The following is a 16,771-nucleotide window of genomic DNA, read 5'->3' on the forward strand; positions in this document are numbered from 1 at the left end:
TGCTTTTATCTTCATGGCAACTAGGTGGCGCAGTGGCTGGAGTGATGGCCTGGAGTCTAGAAAGACTTATCTTTGTAAATTCAAATCTAGCCCCAGACTCCTTACTAGCTATGTGATCTCAGGCAAGTCACTTAGCCTGTTTGCCTCAGTTTCCTCATCTGTAAAATGAGTTGGAGAAGGAAGCAACAAATCATTCTGGTATCTTGCCAAGAAAACCCCAAATGGGGTCATGAAGAGTCGGAAACAACCGAAACAAATGAACAACAATAAGATGCTTACATGGATGCAGAATGCTGGCATTAGAAGGGGCCTTAGAGATCATCTGTACCAATGCTCTCATTTTGCTCCTGTAGGCTAAAAGAGGCTGTGACTAAGATATTGTAGCTAGGTGGGGGCAGAGCTAGGTCTAAAGCCCGAGTCTCCTAATCCCCATCCTGTGCTCTCTCCATAGTGCTTTACCACTTCTAACCTTGTTATCTTTCTTAAATGATAGGAAAAACAATTGAATTATTGTACAGAGTTCTTGACTGCAAAATATGTGTGTATATATATTATATGTATATATACATACATATTTGTATATCAGATTAGAAGTGTCTATGCTCCAGTATATTTCCAAATACAACCTGAATTGTTTTTTCTTCAATTTTTTTAATTATGAAATTGCATGATTTTATGTGGGAAGAACATGTGCCCAGGTAAATAATAGTTCACATTTATATAGAACTTTAATATTTGCAAATCTTTGTTCATACATTATTTGATCCTCACAAATATAATGCCAATTTTACAGATGAGAAAATTAAGGATAATATAGGTCTTGCCCAGAGACTCAAATTTAATTGAGTACCTGAGATGAGATTTGAATCCAGTTCTTCTGATTCTAAGTCCAGAATTCTATTCACTACACCACACAGTAGAGGGTAATGGAACCAAAGAAGAAATAATAGCAGCTAATATTTAAGTAGTACTTACTGTGTGCCAGGCACTGTGCTAAGCTATTACAGTTATCTCATTTGATCCTCACAACAGTACTGGTATTTTATTATCCTCATTTTCCAGATGAGAAAACTGGGTTGATGATCAGAAGTTAACTTGCCCAGCATCACACAACTAAAAAATGTCTACAGCCAGATTTGAACTTGGGTCTTCGAGACTCCAGGCCTAGCATTCTAATCCACTGCTCTACCCAGTTGCCTAGGTATAAAGTATACAAAGACATTCTCCAGGAACTCACCGTCTTTTAGGGTACTAAGGGATATGGCATGCAAACAGCTACTTACAAACCAAATATATACAGGACCAGCTGGAAATGATCAACCACAAAGGGAAAGCACTAACATTCTGGAGGATTAGGAAAGGCTTCTTGTAGAAGACCAGATTTTCACTGGGTCTTGAGGAAAGCCATGAGGTAAGGTGAGATGGTGAGGATGAATATTTCAGACATGGAGAATAGCCAGTGAAAAATGCATGGCTCACAGGGTAGCTAGGTGACTCAGTGTATAGAGGACCAAGCCTGAAGGAAGGGCCTATGTTCATCTAGCCTCAGATACTTCTTAGCTGTGTGACCCTGGGCAAGTCATTTAACCCCTAGTGCCCAGCCTTTACTTCCCTTTCCTTGGAACCTATACTTAGTATCAATTCTAAGACACAAGGAAAGGGTTAGAAAGAAAGAAAAATGCCCAGCTTTTGAAAGTTTAGTTTCATGTTCAAGGAACAGCAAGGAGGCCAATGTCACTAGATCATGAATGGTTTCCTTTTTTTTTTTCCAGCAAACTATTGTAAACGCCAAAAACTGTAAGGATAATTTTAGTGTTTTGACTTAAAACTAAAATAAGTGGTCGCCATGGGAAATTCCCAAATATGAAAATACCCAAATCAGCTAGGGATTTATGGAGATTTTAATTAATAAAGAGAGAAGGAATTAAAGGAAGAAAGGAGAGAGAGAGAGAGAGAGAGAGAGAGAGAGAGAGAGAGAGAGAGAGAGAGAGAGAGAGAGAGAGAGAGAGAGAGAGAGAGAGAGAGAGAGAGAGAGAGAGAGAGAGAGAGAGAAAATTAATTTAAACTGCTCTGGCTCAGGCTGAACCAAGCAGTAGAAAAAGGCCTGAGCCTAAGGGGGAGCGAGTCAGTCTTATTGCTGTAAAAAATAGACTCGAATACAGGACTACAATCCCCACAAGCCTTTGCTCCACTTCCCCAAAATGCTTTGTAATCTCACGGGAATTCTGAGGTGGGCCGAGATCGAGGAAGGATTTAAACTGGTGGCAAAGGTTTTTGGGGCTCTTTTGGCCTTCCATTTTGGAGCAGAGGCGTCTCTTCCATGATGTGAGGTTATTTTGTCTAGGCCTCTGGCCTAGGCACATGTTTCTTACTTGTATATTCTTTAATCCTTAATCCTTAATAAACCTCTAAAAAATATAATACTCCTTGCAGAGAGCAACTAATTTCTACCTGCCTCAGTCTCCCCATATTCCTAAATTTTAATCTTTACATTACTTACCACAAGACTGTCTCCAAGTAAGCTCCAGTCCTCCACTGAATCTCCTGAACTCCAATTCAGAATCTCCCTCCACTCGGAACTGAATTGCTCTCCAAACTGAATTCAATTGTCCCTGAACAGTTCCTTCACCTCCTTTTAAAGAGTTTTTTCTCTTATGTCACCTCCCCTAAATTTTCATGTCTACCAATCACAGTAGACGCTTTTTTCCAGGACTGCCCATTCTTAGTTTTCACCTTCTTTGGTTTTCACCTTCTCTGGTTAGATTAAATCTTCTGAGTACCTTTGTTAAGCTTGCTTTTTGTAAGTTACTTGACCTTTTTAGGTACTAATTTAACCTTTACAGGGGCTTAACTCCTTTCCCATAGTAGGCTTTTAAAAAAAATCCCTTACCACTCTTTTGCAGAAGAGTGGTAAGGGATATGCAATAGGGATTAAGTAACTTTCCCAAGATCACACAGCTAGGAAGTGTCTGAGGCTTGAACTCAGACCTTCTGTCTCCAAACCTGGCATTCTATCCATGAGCCACCTAGTTGTCCCTAGTAGGCTCTTTTTTTTTTGAACCCTTAAAACCTTTAAAAACCTTTTTTTTTTTTAAACCCTTAAAACCTTTAAAACCTTCCTTCTTGGAATCAATACTGTGTATATTTTCTAAGGCAGAAGAGTGATAAGGGCTAGGCAATGGGGTAAGTGTCTTGTCCAGAATCACACAGGTAGGATGTGTTAGAGGCCAGGTTTGAACCTAGTACCTCCTGTTTCTGGACCTGGCTTTCAATTCACTGAACCACCCAGCTGCCCCCTCCCTTGAAGACTTTTGATAAATTTTTGTAGACTTGAATTGATTAGCCAAAGCCTTTTCATTGAATGTGAACTTTAAAACTATCAGTAGAATATATGGAATAATCTTCACTTGCTAAAAATGAAGGTGTAACAGTTCACATAATGCTTTCTGTATGCTGTCTCTTTTGATAGTCATAAGAACTCAAGATGAGAAGGAGAAGCAGCGTGGAGCTTTTTAAGCAAAGACTTTCAATGTATGCATAATTACTTATAAATTATTTGCATGTATAAATGTATTAATATATACATTACAAAGCAAAAAATAGAAATAAAAAAGAATATAAATATAAATATAAAATGAATAATATTTCTTCTGAAAATTATTAATGGTACCAAAACTTTTTTTCATTTCACTAAAAATATTGTTAGTAATATCTTTACTGAGAATAATATGATTGAATATGCTTCACTATTTTAAAAAATATAGCATTTAACACTATGATAAAACAATCCAGAAGTCTGGTTCAAAGTTCAGTTAATTTAATTACTTGGTTCTAATAGTTGATCTGGCTGGAAAGGCCACCTTGCTATGCTACATAGATCAATGTGAACAAAGTTTGTCACTAGCTGTACTTGCTATGTCCTGCTGTTCATTTTTCAGGGTCACACACCAAGACAGAGGTTTTTATTGAAATACATGTAGTTTTATATATACCATATTACCTACTTCTCAGTGCTTTTGGTATACTGTACCTAAGACTTTAGGCTTGTATAAGACTATAAGCTTATCTTCAGCAGATTTTCAGCAGCAATTTTTCTCAGGATGGATTGATAGTTTTCTGTACTTTCAATATTTGTGGTATATATTTGTGAAAGTGACAAACTGGAATTAGGAGAACATTTGATGACTATAGAACATTGAGTGCTTGTTGGAGTCCTAAAATATTTATAGGCACTTGCCCAGTTTGAATAATGCTACGATTAGTACTCATTTCTGAGCTTTATTCCAGAAACCACAAATCCTCCTTGAAGTGGTCATTAGATAGATATGTTCTAGGACCTTTAAAGGCAGCATTAATGAATTTATACTAACATACTCCCCTATAAAGCATTCTTTTGTGCCCCCTAGCAAAAGTGGTTGAATTGTGCTGGGCATTGAATATATTTGATCTGTTGCAATTGTGGTTTGTGTGTGTGTGTATGTATGTATGTATGTAAACTGTTTTGTGTGTGCATATATACATAAACAGTGTTTGTGTGTGCATATGTGTGTATGCATGTATGTATAAACAGTGTTTGGTGCATCAGTCAATCAGCAAATAATTATTCCATCTCTGTTATGTGCCTGGCACTGTATTTGTGTGCTGAGAAAAGTTAAAGGTATAGTCTTTGCTTTTGAGAAGATCAGACATCCATATGAGCAATGCAGGGCAGAATGTACTAAATTTTAAAGAAGTGGTTGAGGCAATATGTGCCATGGTGTTTTAGTGAAAGAAAAGAATACTTCCAGCCAAAATAATCAGAGACAACTCCATGAAGGAGCTGAGATTTGCTCCAAAACTTGTTCTAAAACAGATAGATAGAAGCTATATGTAAGGACAATATTCCAGGAAAGGTCTTAAGATCAAAGATTAAGAGAAAGGACCTTGAAGGTCATTGAGCCTTTCTCCTTCATTTTACAGATAAGAAAATAGAGGCCTAAGAATCAAGTGACTTGCCTGCAATCAAATAACTTTAGTAAGCATCTGAGACAGAATTTAAACTTGGGTCTTCCTGACAGCAAGTTCTACTCATTACACCATCTTATGGGTGTGTGCATAAAGGTGCAGAAGAGGGAAAGCACAAGGCCTAGTTGAAAAGTGTGTTGAATCTCCATAGAAGGAAACTACATATTAAAATTTGCTTGGTAATTTGGGACTAGATTATAAAGAGTCTTGATTGCTAGCTGAGCTTGTATTATATCCTATAGGCCCATGTTGACGAAGGTGTACCACACATGCTGGAAGGGACTGCTCCATTCCTCTCTACAGCCCCTAAGGACAGTGATCACATGCCCCACCCCTCCACCCAGCAGCCCAAAGGGAGCACTTCTTCCCTCCACTCTCTGGAATAATGTGGTGAGGGTAGGGTCTTACAGGTGGCTTAAAGGTGCAGTTTGGGCACATGGTCTCTAAAAGGTTCACCAAAGCTGCTGTAGGCGATAGAGAGTAGCTAAAAGATTGGGATTGGGTAGATTACCATTATAGTGAAGGTGTGTGTGTGTGTGTGTGTGTGTGTGTGTGTGTGTGTGTGTGTGAGAGTGTGTGTATGTGACATCTCATTGTACTGTATGCATACTATAGTGTATATACTGTATCTTTTGTGTGTATATAATGTACTATGGTATGTCTGTGTGCCTAAAAATACATAATTACTAATGTACACACACATTATATATAATATTGTTGGATTTTTTTAAACCCTTACCTTTCATTTCAGAATTGATATTTTATATCAGTTCCAAGACAGAAGAGTGGTAAGTGCGAGGCAGTTGGGGTTAAGGGACCTGCCCAGGGTCACACAGCTAGGAAATGTCTGAAACCAGGTTCATGAACCCAGGACCTCCTGTCTCTAGGCCTGGCTCTCAATCCACTGAGCCACTTAGTTGCCCCTATATATATAATGTTTAATAATTATTTCTGCAAAGAAGGTGGTTACATTTCTCCACATAGACTTTAAACTTAAACTTGCACAAAACAGTTTGAGGAGGTTCCCTGTCAAAAACTTCAAAAAAGAAAATATTAACACTTGACGACATTAATACTTCTACACCAGTAAGTGACCTTTAAAGGAAGTAAAATATAAATACTTTTTACTTCTCTACAGTTTTCAAACCATAATTCTCATAACCATAACCCCTATTCACATAAAACTTTTAAGATTTATAAAGTGATTTCATTGTAATATAATGGGGTGTAGGTACTGTCAGTAGTAGCATTAACATTTTATAAATGAGGAAACAAATTCTTGTTCAAGTAACTTGCATGTTCCATGCAACTAGTAAGTCAGAATGGGAATTGAATTCAGGTCATCCAACACCAAAATCAGAAATTTTTTCCATAATTTGTCCACTTTGTTGCTGTTGTCTAGTCATTTCAGTTGTGGCTTCATTTGGGGTTTCCTTTTTTTATTTAATTTTATTGATTAATAAAGAAAAATTTCCCATGGTTACTTGATTCATATTCTTTCCCTCTCCTCCTCCCATTCCCCTCCTGTAGCCAATGAGCAATTCCACTGGGTTTTACATGTGTCATTGATCAAGACCCATTTCCATATTATTGATATTTGCATTAGGGTAATTGTTTAGAGTCTGCATCCCCAATCATATCCATTTGGGGTTTTCTTATACTAGAGTATGGAGCAGCTGGGTAGCTCAGTGGATTGAGAGTCAGGCCTAGAAAAGGGAGGTCCTAGATTCAAATATGGCTTTAGACACTTATTTACTGTGTGGTGTGACCTGAACAAGATACTTAACCCCCTTTGCCTAACCCTTACTGCTCTTCTGCCTTGGAACCAATATACAGTATTGATCCTAAGTTAGAAAGTAAGGTTTTAAAAGAAAAAAGATACTGGAATGGTTTGCCATTTCCTTATCCAGCTAATGTTACAGATGAGGAAATTGAAGCCAACAAGGTGTAGTGACTTGCCCAGGGTCACATACAGCTAGTAAATGTCTGCGGCCATAGTTGAACTTAGGTCTTTCTGACTTGAAGCCCAGCACTATATCGCCACCTCCAGAGAATAAACTTTTAAGGAAAATGATTATGAAGACATTGCTTTTTTATGCATCTTCTGTCCTTCCCACATTACTACAGTAACCACATATTTGCTTATGCCTCACCTAGAGTGGACAATATTGACAAAATTTGATTTGGTATATTTGACACTAGATACGGGAGCATTCCTACAGAGTCCTCTCACAAGTATCCTTGTTTACTCTGGCCTGCTTTTCACTGATCATGTGACACTTTGGGTCTGGTTTATTTATGTCGCTCTAGAGATGACATATACAGTTCACTACATTGGGTATCAGTTTCTCCTGAGTAGTCAGCATTTTCTGCTTTTGTAGCACACTATTTGGTTGGAATGTGGCTTTGAGCTTCAAGAATGTAATTAAAGTTAGCAATTTATCACAAAGTTTGTCCAGGGGGTGGGGGCGCATATCTGATTTCTTAAGTATAAGGAGCTCCTTCTACTGCCGTGCATTAGCAACTCATCTCCTACCTAGAGTTTTAGAGTTATCTTTGGCAATGAGAGACTCTTTGACTTGATCATAGCGGGTCACACAGCAAGTATATGGCAGAGCCAGGACTTGAACATGATCCCACTATTAACTGTCCATATTTCTCTCAAGTTTTTCCTTTGCTTTATTTTTTTTAAGTACTTCATTTTTCTTTTACACCATTCATTTCTGTCTTAGTTACTTAGTAACAACTCTAAGGTTGGGTTGGTAGGCAATTGGATTTAAGTGCAGGTTTAAGTCACATAGTAGGTTCTTAATAAATGCTTGGTGGTTGATTGACTCTATCAAATCTAATATTTGTATACAATAAATAAGTGGTCAGGAGGAATTGAACATTGTACTTTTGCTGTCTTAATATAGTACTCTGACAGCTGGGTGTTTTTTTTTCCTAGTCCTAAATGTATGATTTCTAAAAGCTCTGTTCTTACCTTCTAACATCTCATTATTTGGGATTTGCTTTTCATTCCCAATAGGCGCACCTATGTTGGCAGCATGCCTGGTCGTATAATCAATGGCTTGAAGACTGTTGGGGTGAACAACCCAGTGTTCCTGTTAGATGAGGTGGATAAACTAGGGAAAAGTCTTCAGGGAGACCCTGCTGCTGCCCTGCTCGAGGTAAGACTTAGAAACCAGCACAGTGAGAATTCACAAGCAGGATTCAGTCTACAAATCCCAGCCATGGAATGTGGATAATAATGGTTCATGTTCATAGAATACAAATGATCATTTTTCTATTTTTTTAACATTATTTTATTTGGTCATTTCCAAACATTATTCATCCAAACAAAGATCATTTTCTTTTCCTCCTCCCCCACCTCTCCCATAGCCGACGCACAATTCCACTGGGTATCACATATGTTCTTGATTCGAACCCATTTCCGTGTTGTTGGTATTTGCATTAGAGTGTTCATTTAGAGTCTCTCCTCAGTCACATCCCCTCCACCCCTGTAGTCAAGCAGTTGCTTTTCCTTAGTGTTTTTACTCCCACAGTTTATCCTCTGCTTGTGAATAGTGTTTTTTAAATCCCTTCAGATTGTTCAGGGACACTGCATTGCCACTAATGGAGAAGTTTATTACCTTCACTTGTACCACAGTGTATCAGTCTCTGTGTATAACGATTTCTTGGTTCTGCTCCTTTCGCTCTGCATCACTTCCTGGAGGTTGTTCCAGACTCCATGGAATTCCTCCACTTTGTTATTCCTTTGAGCACAATAGTATTCCATCACCAACATATACCACAATTTGCTCAGCCATTCCCCGATTGATGGGCATCCCCTCGTTTTCCAGTTTTTGGCCACCACAAAGAGCGCAGCTATGAATATTCTTGTACAAGTCTTTTTCCTTATTATCTCTTTGGGGTACGATCATTTTTCTAATAAAGGAATCATATAGGCTTTGGTATGGGTACAAAGGACAATTTTACATAACTGAAAAAGATGCTTCTGTTTTTCCCAGATTTATATTGTTAGTACATTTGACCTTGATGACATTTAGAGTCTCCACAGCTTGATTCACAGTGAAGCCTAAAACCACTGGGCACCTAAATGAGTTTGACCTTTTCTTTCACTCAGTTCTTTTGCCAAGTTCTAAATAGCTTATTATCTGTTCCATTTGCATTGTGGGAAAATCTCTTTTCCTTATCTGATTTGGATCATTCCTTAAATAGCAATCTTAAAAACAGTTTTCCCCAAGAACTGTCATTAATCTGGTGATCTCAAAGAATTTGAGGTATTATGGTAATCACAGAGAATTTGAGTCACAACATGGATTGGGGTAGCATTGGGCTAAGACAACTGCTAAGCTCTTACTTGCTCTCTAGCAACTCTTTGTGGGCATTGTTATTTTTCCACTAGTTAATGTGCACGAACCATATCTTTTTTCTTTTAAACCCTAACTTTCAGTCTTAGTGTTTTTTTCTTAGACAGAATTATGGCAAGGGCTAGGCCAGTGATAGCAAACCTTTTAGAGACTGAGTGTCCAAACTACAACCCTCACACTACATGTGAGCTTCCCCCTTAGCCCAGATGAGGGAGGAAGCTTTCCCATTGGACTGCTGGGCAGAGGGGCAAATCATGTGAGAAATATCTTCAGGTGCATGTAGAGATGGGGAGGGGAGCAGCCCCCTCCAGCTTGCATGCCATAAGTTTGCTAGTACAGGGCTAGGCAGTCAGAGTTAAGTGAGTTGCCCAGGGTCTCACAGCTAGGAAGTCTTAAGGTAAATTTGAAACCAGGTCCTCACTCCAGGCCTGGTGATGTGCTACCTAGCTGCCCCAAGTACTGTTTCTTTTTACCTCTCACCCATAGCCCAGAACAGTATCCGACTTATAGTAAATACTTATTTGATAAATGATCAGAAAGGTATACTCTTTACTAAACATTCTGGCCTTAGAACATTATGAAGATTTTTTTTTTTAATTAAAACCCTTACCTTCCACCTTAGAATCAATACTGTGTATTGGTTCCAAGGCAGAAGAGTGGTAAGGGCTAGGCAATGGGGATTAAGTGACTTACCCAGGGTCACACAGCCAGGAAGTATCTGAGGTCAGATTTGAACCCAGGATCTGCTGTTTCTGGGCCTGGCTCTCAATCCACTGAACCACCCAGCTGCCCCCTGTTATGAAGATTTTTAAAAGAAGCTTATCAACCACAATATAGAATATGCCTGGTACTCAAATTCAGTATGTAAAATGATAGTGTTTGTGTGGGTCAAGAGTTTGTCTCTGTCTCTCCTATTTGTCTTTTGTGTTATAATTATGTAGTCAGGCTAGATGAGGATGGACTTTTTAATCTATGTCCTATAAACCCCAGCTTGGGCCTTTTTTTTTTTTAACCACTATGAGGCAGCAGTTAGGTTATCTAGGTCTCTGACTCAAGGACTAATTTCCTCTCTGGCTCAGTGAAGAATGCACATCATGGCCCAGGGAGGTAGGGTATAGTGCAGTCGAAAGAATGCTGAACTTGGAGTCAGACCTGGGTTCATATTCCTGTTTTGTCACCAACTGAGATGTGCGGCCTTAAACAAGTCTGTTGACTTCTCTCATCCCCATTTCTTCATATGTAAAGGTAGGGAGTTGGAATAGGTGACCCCTGAGGTTCCTTCTGTCAGTAGATCTGTGATCCCAATCTTTATATGACTTATTTTAAAAATCACTTAGTAGCTTATTAAGGACTTAGAAAACTCTTACCTACAGCCTCACTCATATTGGAATATTTTCTAGGTCTGGTAGGTATTTTTGTTAATCTGCAATGCTATGTAGAATTGGAGGGGGGATATTCCAATATCCCCAACATATATCCAACATCTTTAAAAAAAACATTGTTTTTGGCAGTCCTAAAGCCAGCACAGTGAGAATTTATAAGCAGTAGCCCTCAAATTATGAGCTGAGCCCCCAAAGTATCCAGCATGACCAGTTATCTCTCACTCTGATATAGAAGTAACTGCTATTTTGTGCCAAGTCATCTTGCAGGACACAGGATATGGAATCAGGAGATAAAATAACTCAGCCTCAAAGTGTCAAGTTAAAGCTGAATTCCTTATGGGATGTCACACATTTCATCATTTCATCATTCATCACATTTGAAACTTTCTTCCATGTAGATGTCTTTGTAGTAGAATTGAAATTTGTTACCATATCCACTTTAATTACTACCTGATTCTGATAACCAAGAGCTGTCAGAATTAAAATTAAAATTTGACAAACATTCAGTGTCAGAATGTTGTGATAGATGCTGGGAAAAGAAAGGTGAGACCAAATCCAAGGGCACTAGAAATGCAAAAAAAAAAAAAAAAGAAAAGGCATAACACAGATGCCTCCTTGCTTTTAAAGAGTTTATATATAATGGGGTAGACAGTGTGTAAATAAATAGATACATGCAGAATAATACAGAATATAAAGAAAATAATCTAAGAGAGGAAAGGACATGAAGTATGTCAGGGATGTAGCAAGAACTTTTGTAGAAGGTACATTTGAAAGAAGCTTGAAAAAAGGGAGGTATTTCAAGAGGTGGAGGCAAGGATTGGGCAGCATTTCAAGAATGGGGAATAGCCCATGCAACTGACAGCTCCTGGAGTACTGAGGGAGATATTGAATGGCATTGCTGGAGTGTATAAAGGTATGAAGGGACCAGATTGGAAGAGCCTTAAATACTAAAAAGAGAGATTTATATTTTGTCCTGGAGGTAATAGGGAGCCACAGGGGTATATTGTATAGGGAGATAACATAGACTTAGGCTTTAGGAAAATCACCTTAACAACTGTGCCATGGATGGATGGGAGTGAGGAGAGATGAGACACAACACAGAGGATGCAATATGCTAGGTAAGAGGAAATAAATGCCTAAGCTTGGGGTTGAGATTGACCGCGGGAGGGCGAACCATGAAAATGGAAAGAAGGGATCACAAAAGGGATATTGTAAAGATAAAAATGTCAACTTATTGTATGTGGGAGGCAGTGGGGTAAAGGAGAAGGGGTTTGAGATTGCCATGGTCGTAGACCTGGAAGACTGGGAGGACAAAATGGTTCCCTGGACAATGAAAGAAATTGGGAAGGCTTGGAAAGTGTTCTCTTTGGACTTGTCGAGTTTGAGATTTGAAGGGCACATCTAATTTGAAATGTCCAACATTCAGAGCTCAGGAAAGATACCAGGGCTGGATAGATCGATCTGGGAATTATCTGCATAGAAATGATAATCCCTGTAGAGGAGCTAATGAGATCACTAGGGTATAGAAATAAAAGAGGGCCCATGAGAGAGCCTTGGAGAATGCCCATAATGTGGGAGAGGAAAGTGTCCAAGAAGGAGTAGTCGAGACAGGTAAAAGGAGAACAAGAGAGCAGTGTGTCATGAAAACTTATGGTCTTGAAATAAATTAGGCAAATTAGACCATGAGTATATACAAAGGAGATGTCCTTACAAAATGCTAAGAGAAAATATGGTAGTGGTTGTTTCCATCCTCTGAAAATGGGGATGTGGAAGGGTAACTGGAGGCAATGGGGGAGACTTTCTGGAGGAAATAGTGGCAGAGCATCAGAATCTTAGAGGAAGGGAAGGATCTTAATAAGAATCCATCCCAGATGTGGTAGAGATGACATGAGTGATGTCTTGAAGGGAAATAAAGGAGAGGGCAAGAGAAGAATAGTTTTGAAACAGCTTGGGGGAAGAGGATTAGTATAAAATAAGGTTGGAAAAGTTGGTTTCGGGGAACTTGTAGAGGACCCAAAATGCTAGACCTGGTTTTCACTTTGAATATTCAAGAGGCTCTGAGGAGCCATTGAGAGTTTTTGGGCAAGGGAGCACATACAGACACAATTCTTTTATCAGATCCAACCTAACAAGCATTATTTATCCAGCACCTGTAATCACAAGGAACCGTGTGAAAGTTATTGTCACCAAGTGCTCTACACCTAAAAGTTCAGATTAAGTAGTTTAATAATCTAGAATTTTCTAGAGGTTAGATTCAGGATTATATATGTTAAAAAGCTACCATATCTTTAGCCATAACATTTGGGCAGCCCCACGACCTCTGGCCTTCTTCCTCTTAATATGCCTTAACTAATTAATGTGATCAGGGAGAGAGGAACATGTCATGGAGGTGAGGATCCCCATCATTCAAGCTGAGGGAATTTCTAAATAAACTCATCTCGCCTGCCTGCCTGCAGGCTTCACTGAACCTCAGTGTTTAGACATGCAGGAGTTGTTTGGTTCTTGTGTTTCTGTGGAGTTACTGTTTAAGTAAAACAGGACGTCTTCCTATTTCCAGTTACTGTCATCAACAAGGGAATATTCATTCTAAATTTAGATGACCTCTGAAAGTTAGTTGAGAGGAGATAGAAATGGCTCCAACTACTTGAAAGTAAGTGTTTGTGAGCAGAGAAATCAGAACAAGTCTATAGGCAGGCAATTATATTTTCCTGGGGCTCAAATCAGTTTCATAGAAATAAAATATTGGAGACAGAGTTGTCTTTGTCTGCATTTGAGCACTCAGCAGGAAATTACAGAGCTATTATTTTGCCCTAAAGTGTTCATTTTGCATTAGATATATTCGATTTTTCCAGCTTTATAATCTGTGCAAAATTCAAACTTTGCTGTGAAATTTAGGTAAATTAGTAAAATACAGTTTTGACTCCATAAATACTACTCTATAAAGGAGGCAAGTACTGCTAATTACTTTGAGAAAACTCTTTTTCAAATCTACATAATATGGAGCCCCTCAAACAACAAATTCATCTTTAGTTTGCTTAAAATTTCCTTTTCTGAAAAAATAAAATATAGACCGTAACTTTAATTGTATTAGTAAATATATTAGTACCTGCCATCTATGTACAGCAGGTGCTTAACATTTTGTTTTTCTCACCTAGGATAGTCTAACCTGAATTAGCAGCAGAGGGCTAAACCAGAGAAAGTTAAAATTTTAATTCATCCAACCTAGTCCTTAGATATATTTGATTTTTCTATCTTTATAATCTGTACAACATTCAGACTTTACTGTTAAATTTAGATAAATTAGTAAAATACAGTTTTGACTCCATAAATACTCTATAAAGGAGGCAATCTAGAATGCCCCCAGCTTTTTAATTCAATTATCTTCCAGGGCAAGCTACTTTTGGTGCCCTAATTCCCTTTCTAAAACCCTCCCCTGCTTTCTGGCTTCTCTCCTCTGACCCTACAAAGGATAGACTTAGTCATGAGGCCTCCATGGGTCCTGGCTGAAGTACTTGGTAACTTCATGACCCTGACCTAGTCCCTTTGCCTCTCAGTTTCCATTACCTGTCTGGGAAGTAAGAATTAACTATGTTAATTATATTCACAGAAGTTGCTTTGAAGGTAAAACATTTTATAAGCTTTAAAGATAGTAATGATATAATGGAAAGAACAATAGACTTTTAAGTTCACTGAATATGATTTTCAATCATAGGTTTATTTATGGTCCAGGTGTATGGGACAAGAGACATATCCTTAGTTCCCTAATCTGAGAAAATGAGGGGAACTAGATGATCTCAAAGGCCTTTTCTATACTAAAATCCCTTGATCTGGAACCCTCTCTTACTGGGCTGACCTATATATATTTTTAATATTACCCTTGTCAAAATTTCTTTTCCCTTAAATTTTTTTTCAGCTGGATGCTTGTCTAAATTCAAACCTGGCACCACTGCCCTTTATTTTATACGCTTGGATTCTAGAGGATCTCTTCTTCTGGGTCATAGCCCACCTCTATCTTCTTTGTATGGACTTTATCATTTACAAAACATATTCATAAACTACCTTATTTGCTCTTCATAACAGCCTGGTGAGGTAGGCAGAGAAGTTACTATTCTCCTTATTTCATAGATTAATCTGAAACTGTTGAACTAAGTAAGTACTAGCTTATAGGCAAACTTGGCTCTTTGCTCCCTGTTCTATAGGAGGTGGGTCTGTTGTTAAAAGTGAAGGTATTTGGGGGCAGCTGGGTAGCTCAGTGGATTGAGAGCCAGGCCTAGAGATGGGAGGTCCTAGGTTCAAATCTGGTCTCAGACACTTCCCAGCTATGTGACCCTGGGCAAGTCACTTGACCCCCATTGCCTAGCTCTTACCACTCTTCTGCCTTGGAGCCAATACACAGTATTGACTCCAAGATGGAAGGTAAGGGTTTAAAAAAAAAAAAGTGAAGGTATTTAATGCACATTAATCTCTTAATTGGAAGTGAGCTTGTGTTCCTAGTCTATTTTTCAGAAATTTTACTTAAGGGTCATACCTTATTGCCCTTAGTGCTGGATAAACAGAGTCTTATTGTATATTTTTAAATGCCCAGATTTTCACTTAGATTTTAATCTTTCATTTTACTTCTTTAAAGGAAACTTTAGAATTAGGCCTACCAATTGTCTTCCAAATGGGAATGCCATTAATAAATGCTGTGTTCCTATTCTGGGGGCTGCACTGCACCTAGTCCTCTAGGAAAACTAAGAAAAAGACTCCAGGAGATTGAGAAATGCCATTAGTAGGACTCAATGGCTGTAATCTGACCTTACTCCTAGAGTGCAAGAATACTTTTCAGTAATAAAATATCTTTCACAGCTAATGTTGGCTTTAATAACAGTATGTGAATTACATTGCATTACACAAGCATAAAGTCAGCTCTAAATTTGATTTTGGGGTACCTGTCCAACCTAATCATATAATTGAAAACTATAATTTCTCATTAGGGGGCCAGACTACGCAAAAATAAATCTTGGGAGATTTACTGTCCAGTTCTGATGAAAGATTTGCCTTTAATATGTTGTAATCATAGTTCTGAACCAAAATGTTTCTGTTTTGGGGTGAGATTTATAATGATGAAAATTGAACATTACTATTTGCTTTCTCTTTAGCTAATTCTCTAAAGTATGTTTAAATTGGGAGAGAGAAAGTAATTCATTATGAGCATTCTTAATGAGCACAGTTTATATTACTTAGGACAAGGAATATATTCACATCTTAATGGAAAGAATAAATAATTTTGAAAGCAATGCAGTTATTCAAGTCTTGTTTAGATTCTATAATAAGTAACATGAAATATGACCATAGCAATGTAACCCTGATCATATATTTGGAAATAAAAAGCATAGGAAGGTGTTAGATTAGAAAAACAGGAGTTTATCAGGTGAGAAAGGTTAAAAGGTAGGAAATTTGTGCAACATGAAAGGCTAGATTTTATTATATTTTATATTCATATATGTATATAAAGTCTTATTTGGTCTTAATAACAACCCTATTAAATAAACACTAGAAATATTAATATCCCTATTTTACAGATGAGGAAATTGAGGCTTAGTGATGAAGTTACTTGGTAATGATTATACAGCTGGTAAACACTGAAGACTGAATTCAAACATAGGTGCCTCTTGATTCTGAGTGGGATGCCCTTTCTACTACATCATAACAAATAAGTTTTAGCCTTTAGTCAGTGTATTTGATTGTGGGACTATGACAACTGAAAAGTAATGGTACTTTGGGGTCACTTAGGTTGACAATGTTTTTATTCAGCTATTAGTAATGTGTGTCAGTGGAAAGAGGATTGTACTCAGAGACTGTATTAAATCTGTATTTGAGTCCTGGTGCTGCCTATGTACCATATTGATTCAAATAATGGCAATACTTTTTTCCTCACCATCTTATATTAAATCAGTGTTTGTAATCGGTATTACTTTTTTGGTGTATATCCATGTTGTGTTTTCCTTTCAAAGATTTCACTTTATGATT

The 16,771-nt window shown here is 38.0% G+C and overlaps 1 protein-coding gene across 1 annotated transcript in view; it reads left to right on the plus strand.

Moving 5' to 3' along the window:
* The window catches only part of LONP2 (lon peptidase 2, peroxisomal), a 136,353-nt gene that overhangs the window by 57,064 nt on the left and 62,518 nt on the right, over positions 1-16,771 (plus strand). Inside the window, exon 8 of the mRNA XM_056812263.1 lies at positions 8,033-8,174. Within this exon, the coding sequence (XP_056668241.1) occupies positions 8,033-8,174 (142 nt within the window). The remainder of the gene's footprint in view (positions 1-8,032; positions 8,175-16,771) is intronic.

The sequence above is a fragment of the Monodelphis domestica genome, chromosome 1 (genome assembly GCF_027887165.1).
Source record: "Monodelphis domestica isolate mMonDom1 chromosome 1, mMonDom1.pri, whole genome shotgun sequence".
Taxonomy (NCBI): Eukaryota; Metazoa; Chordata; class Mammalia; order Didelphimorphia; family Didelphidae; genus Monodelphis; species Monodelphis domestica.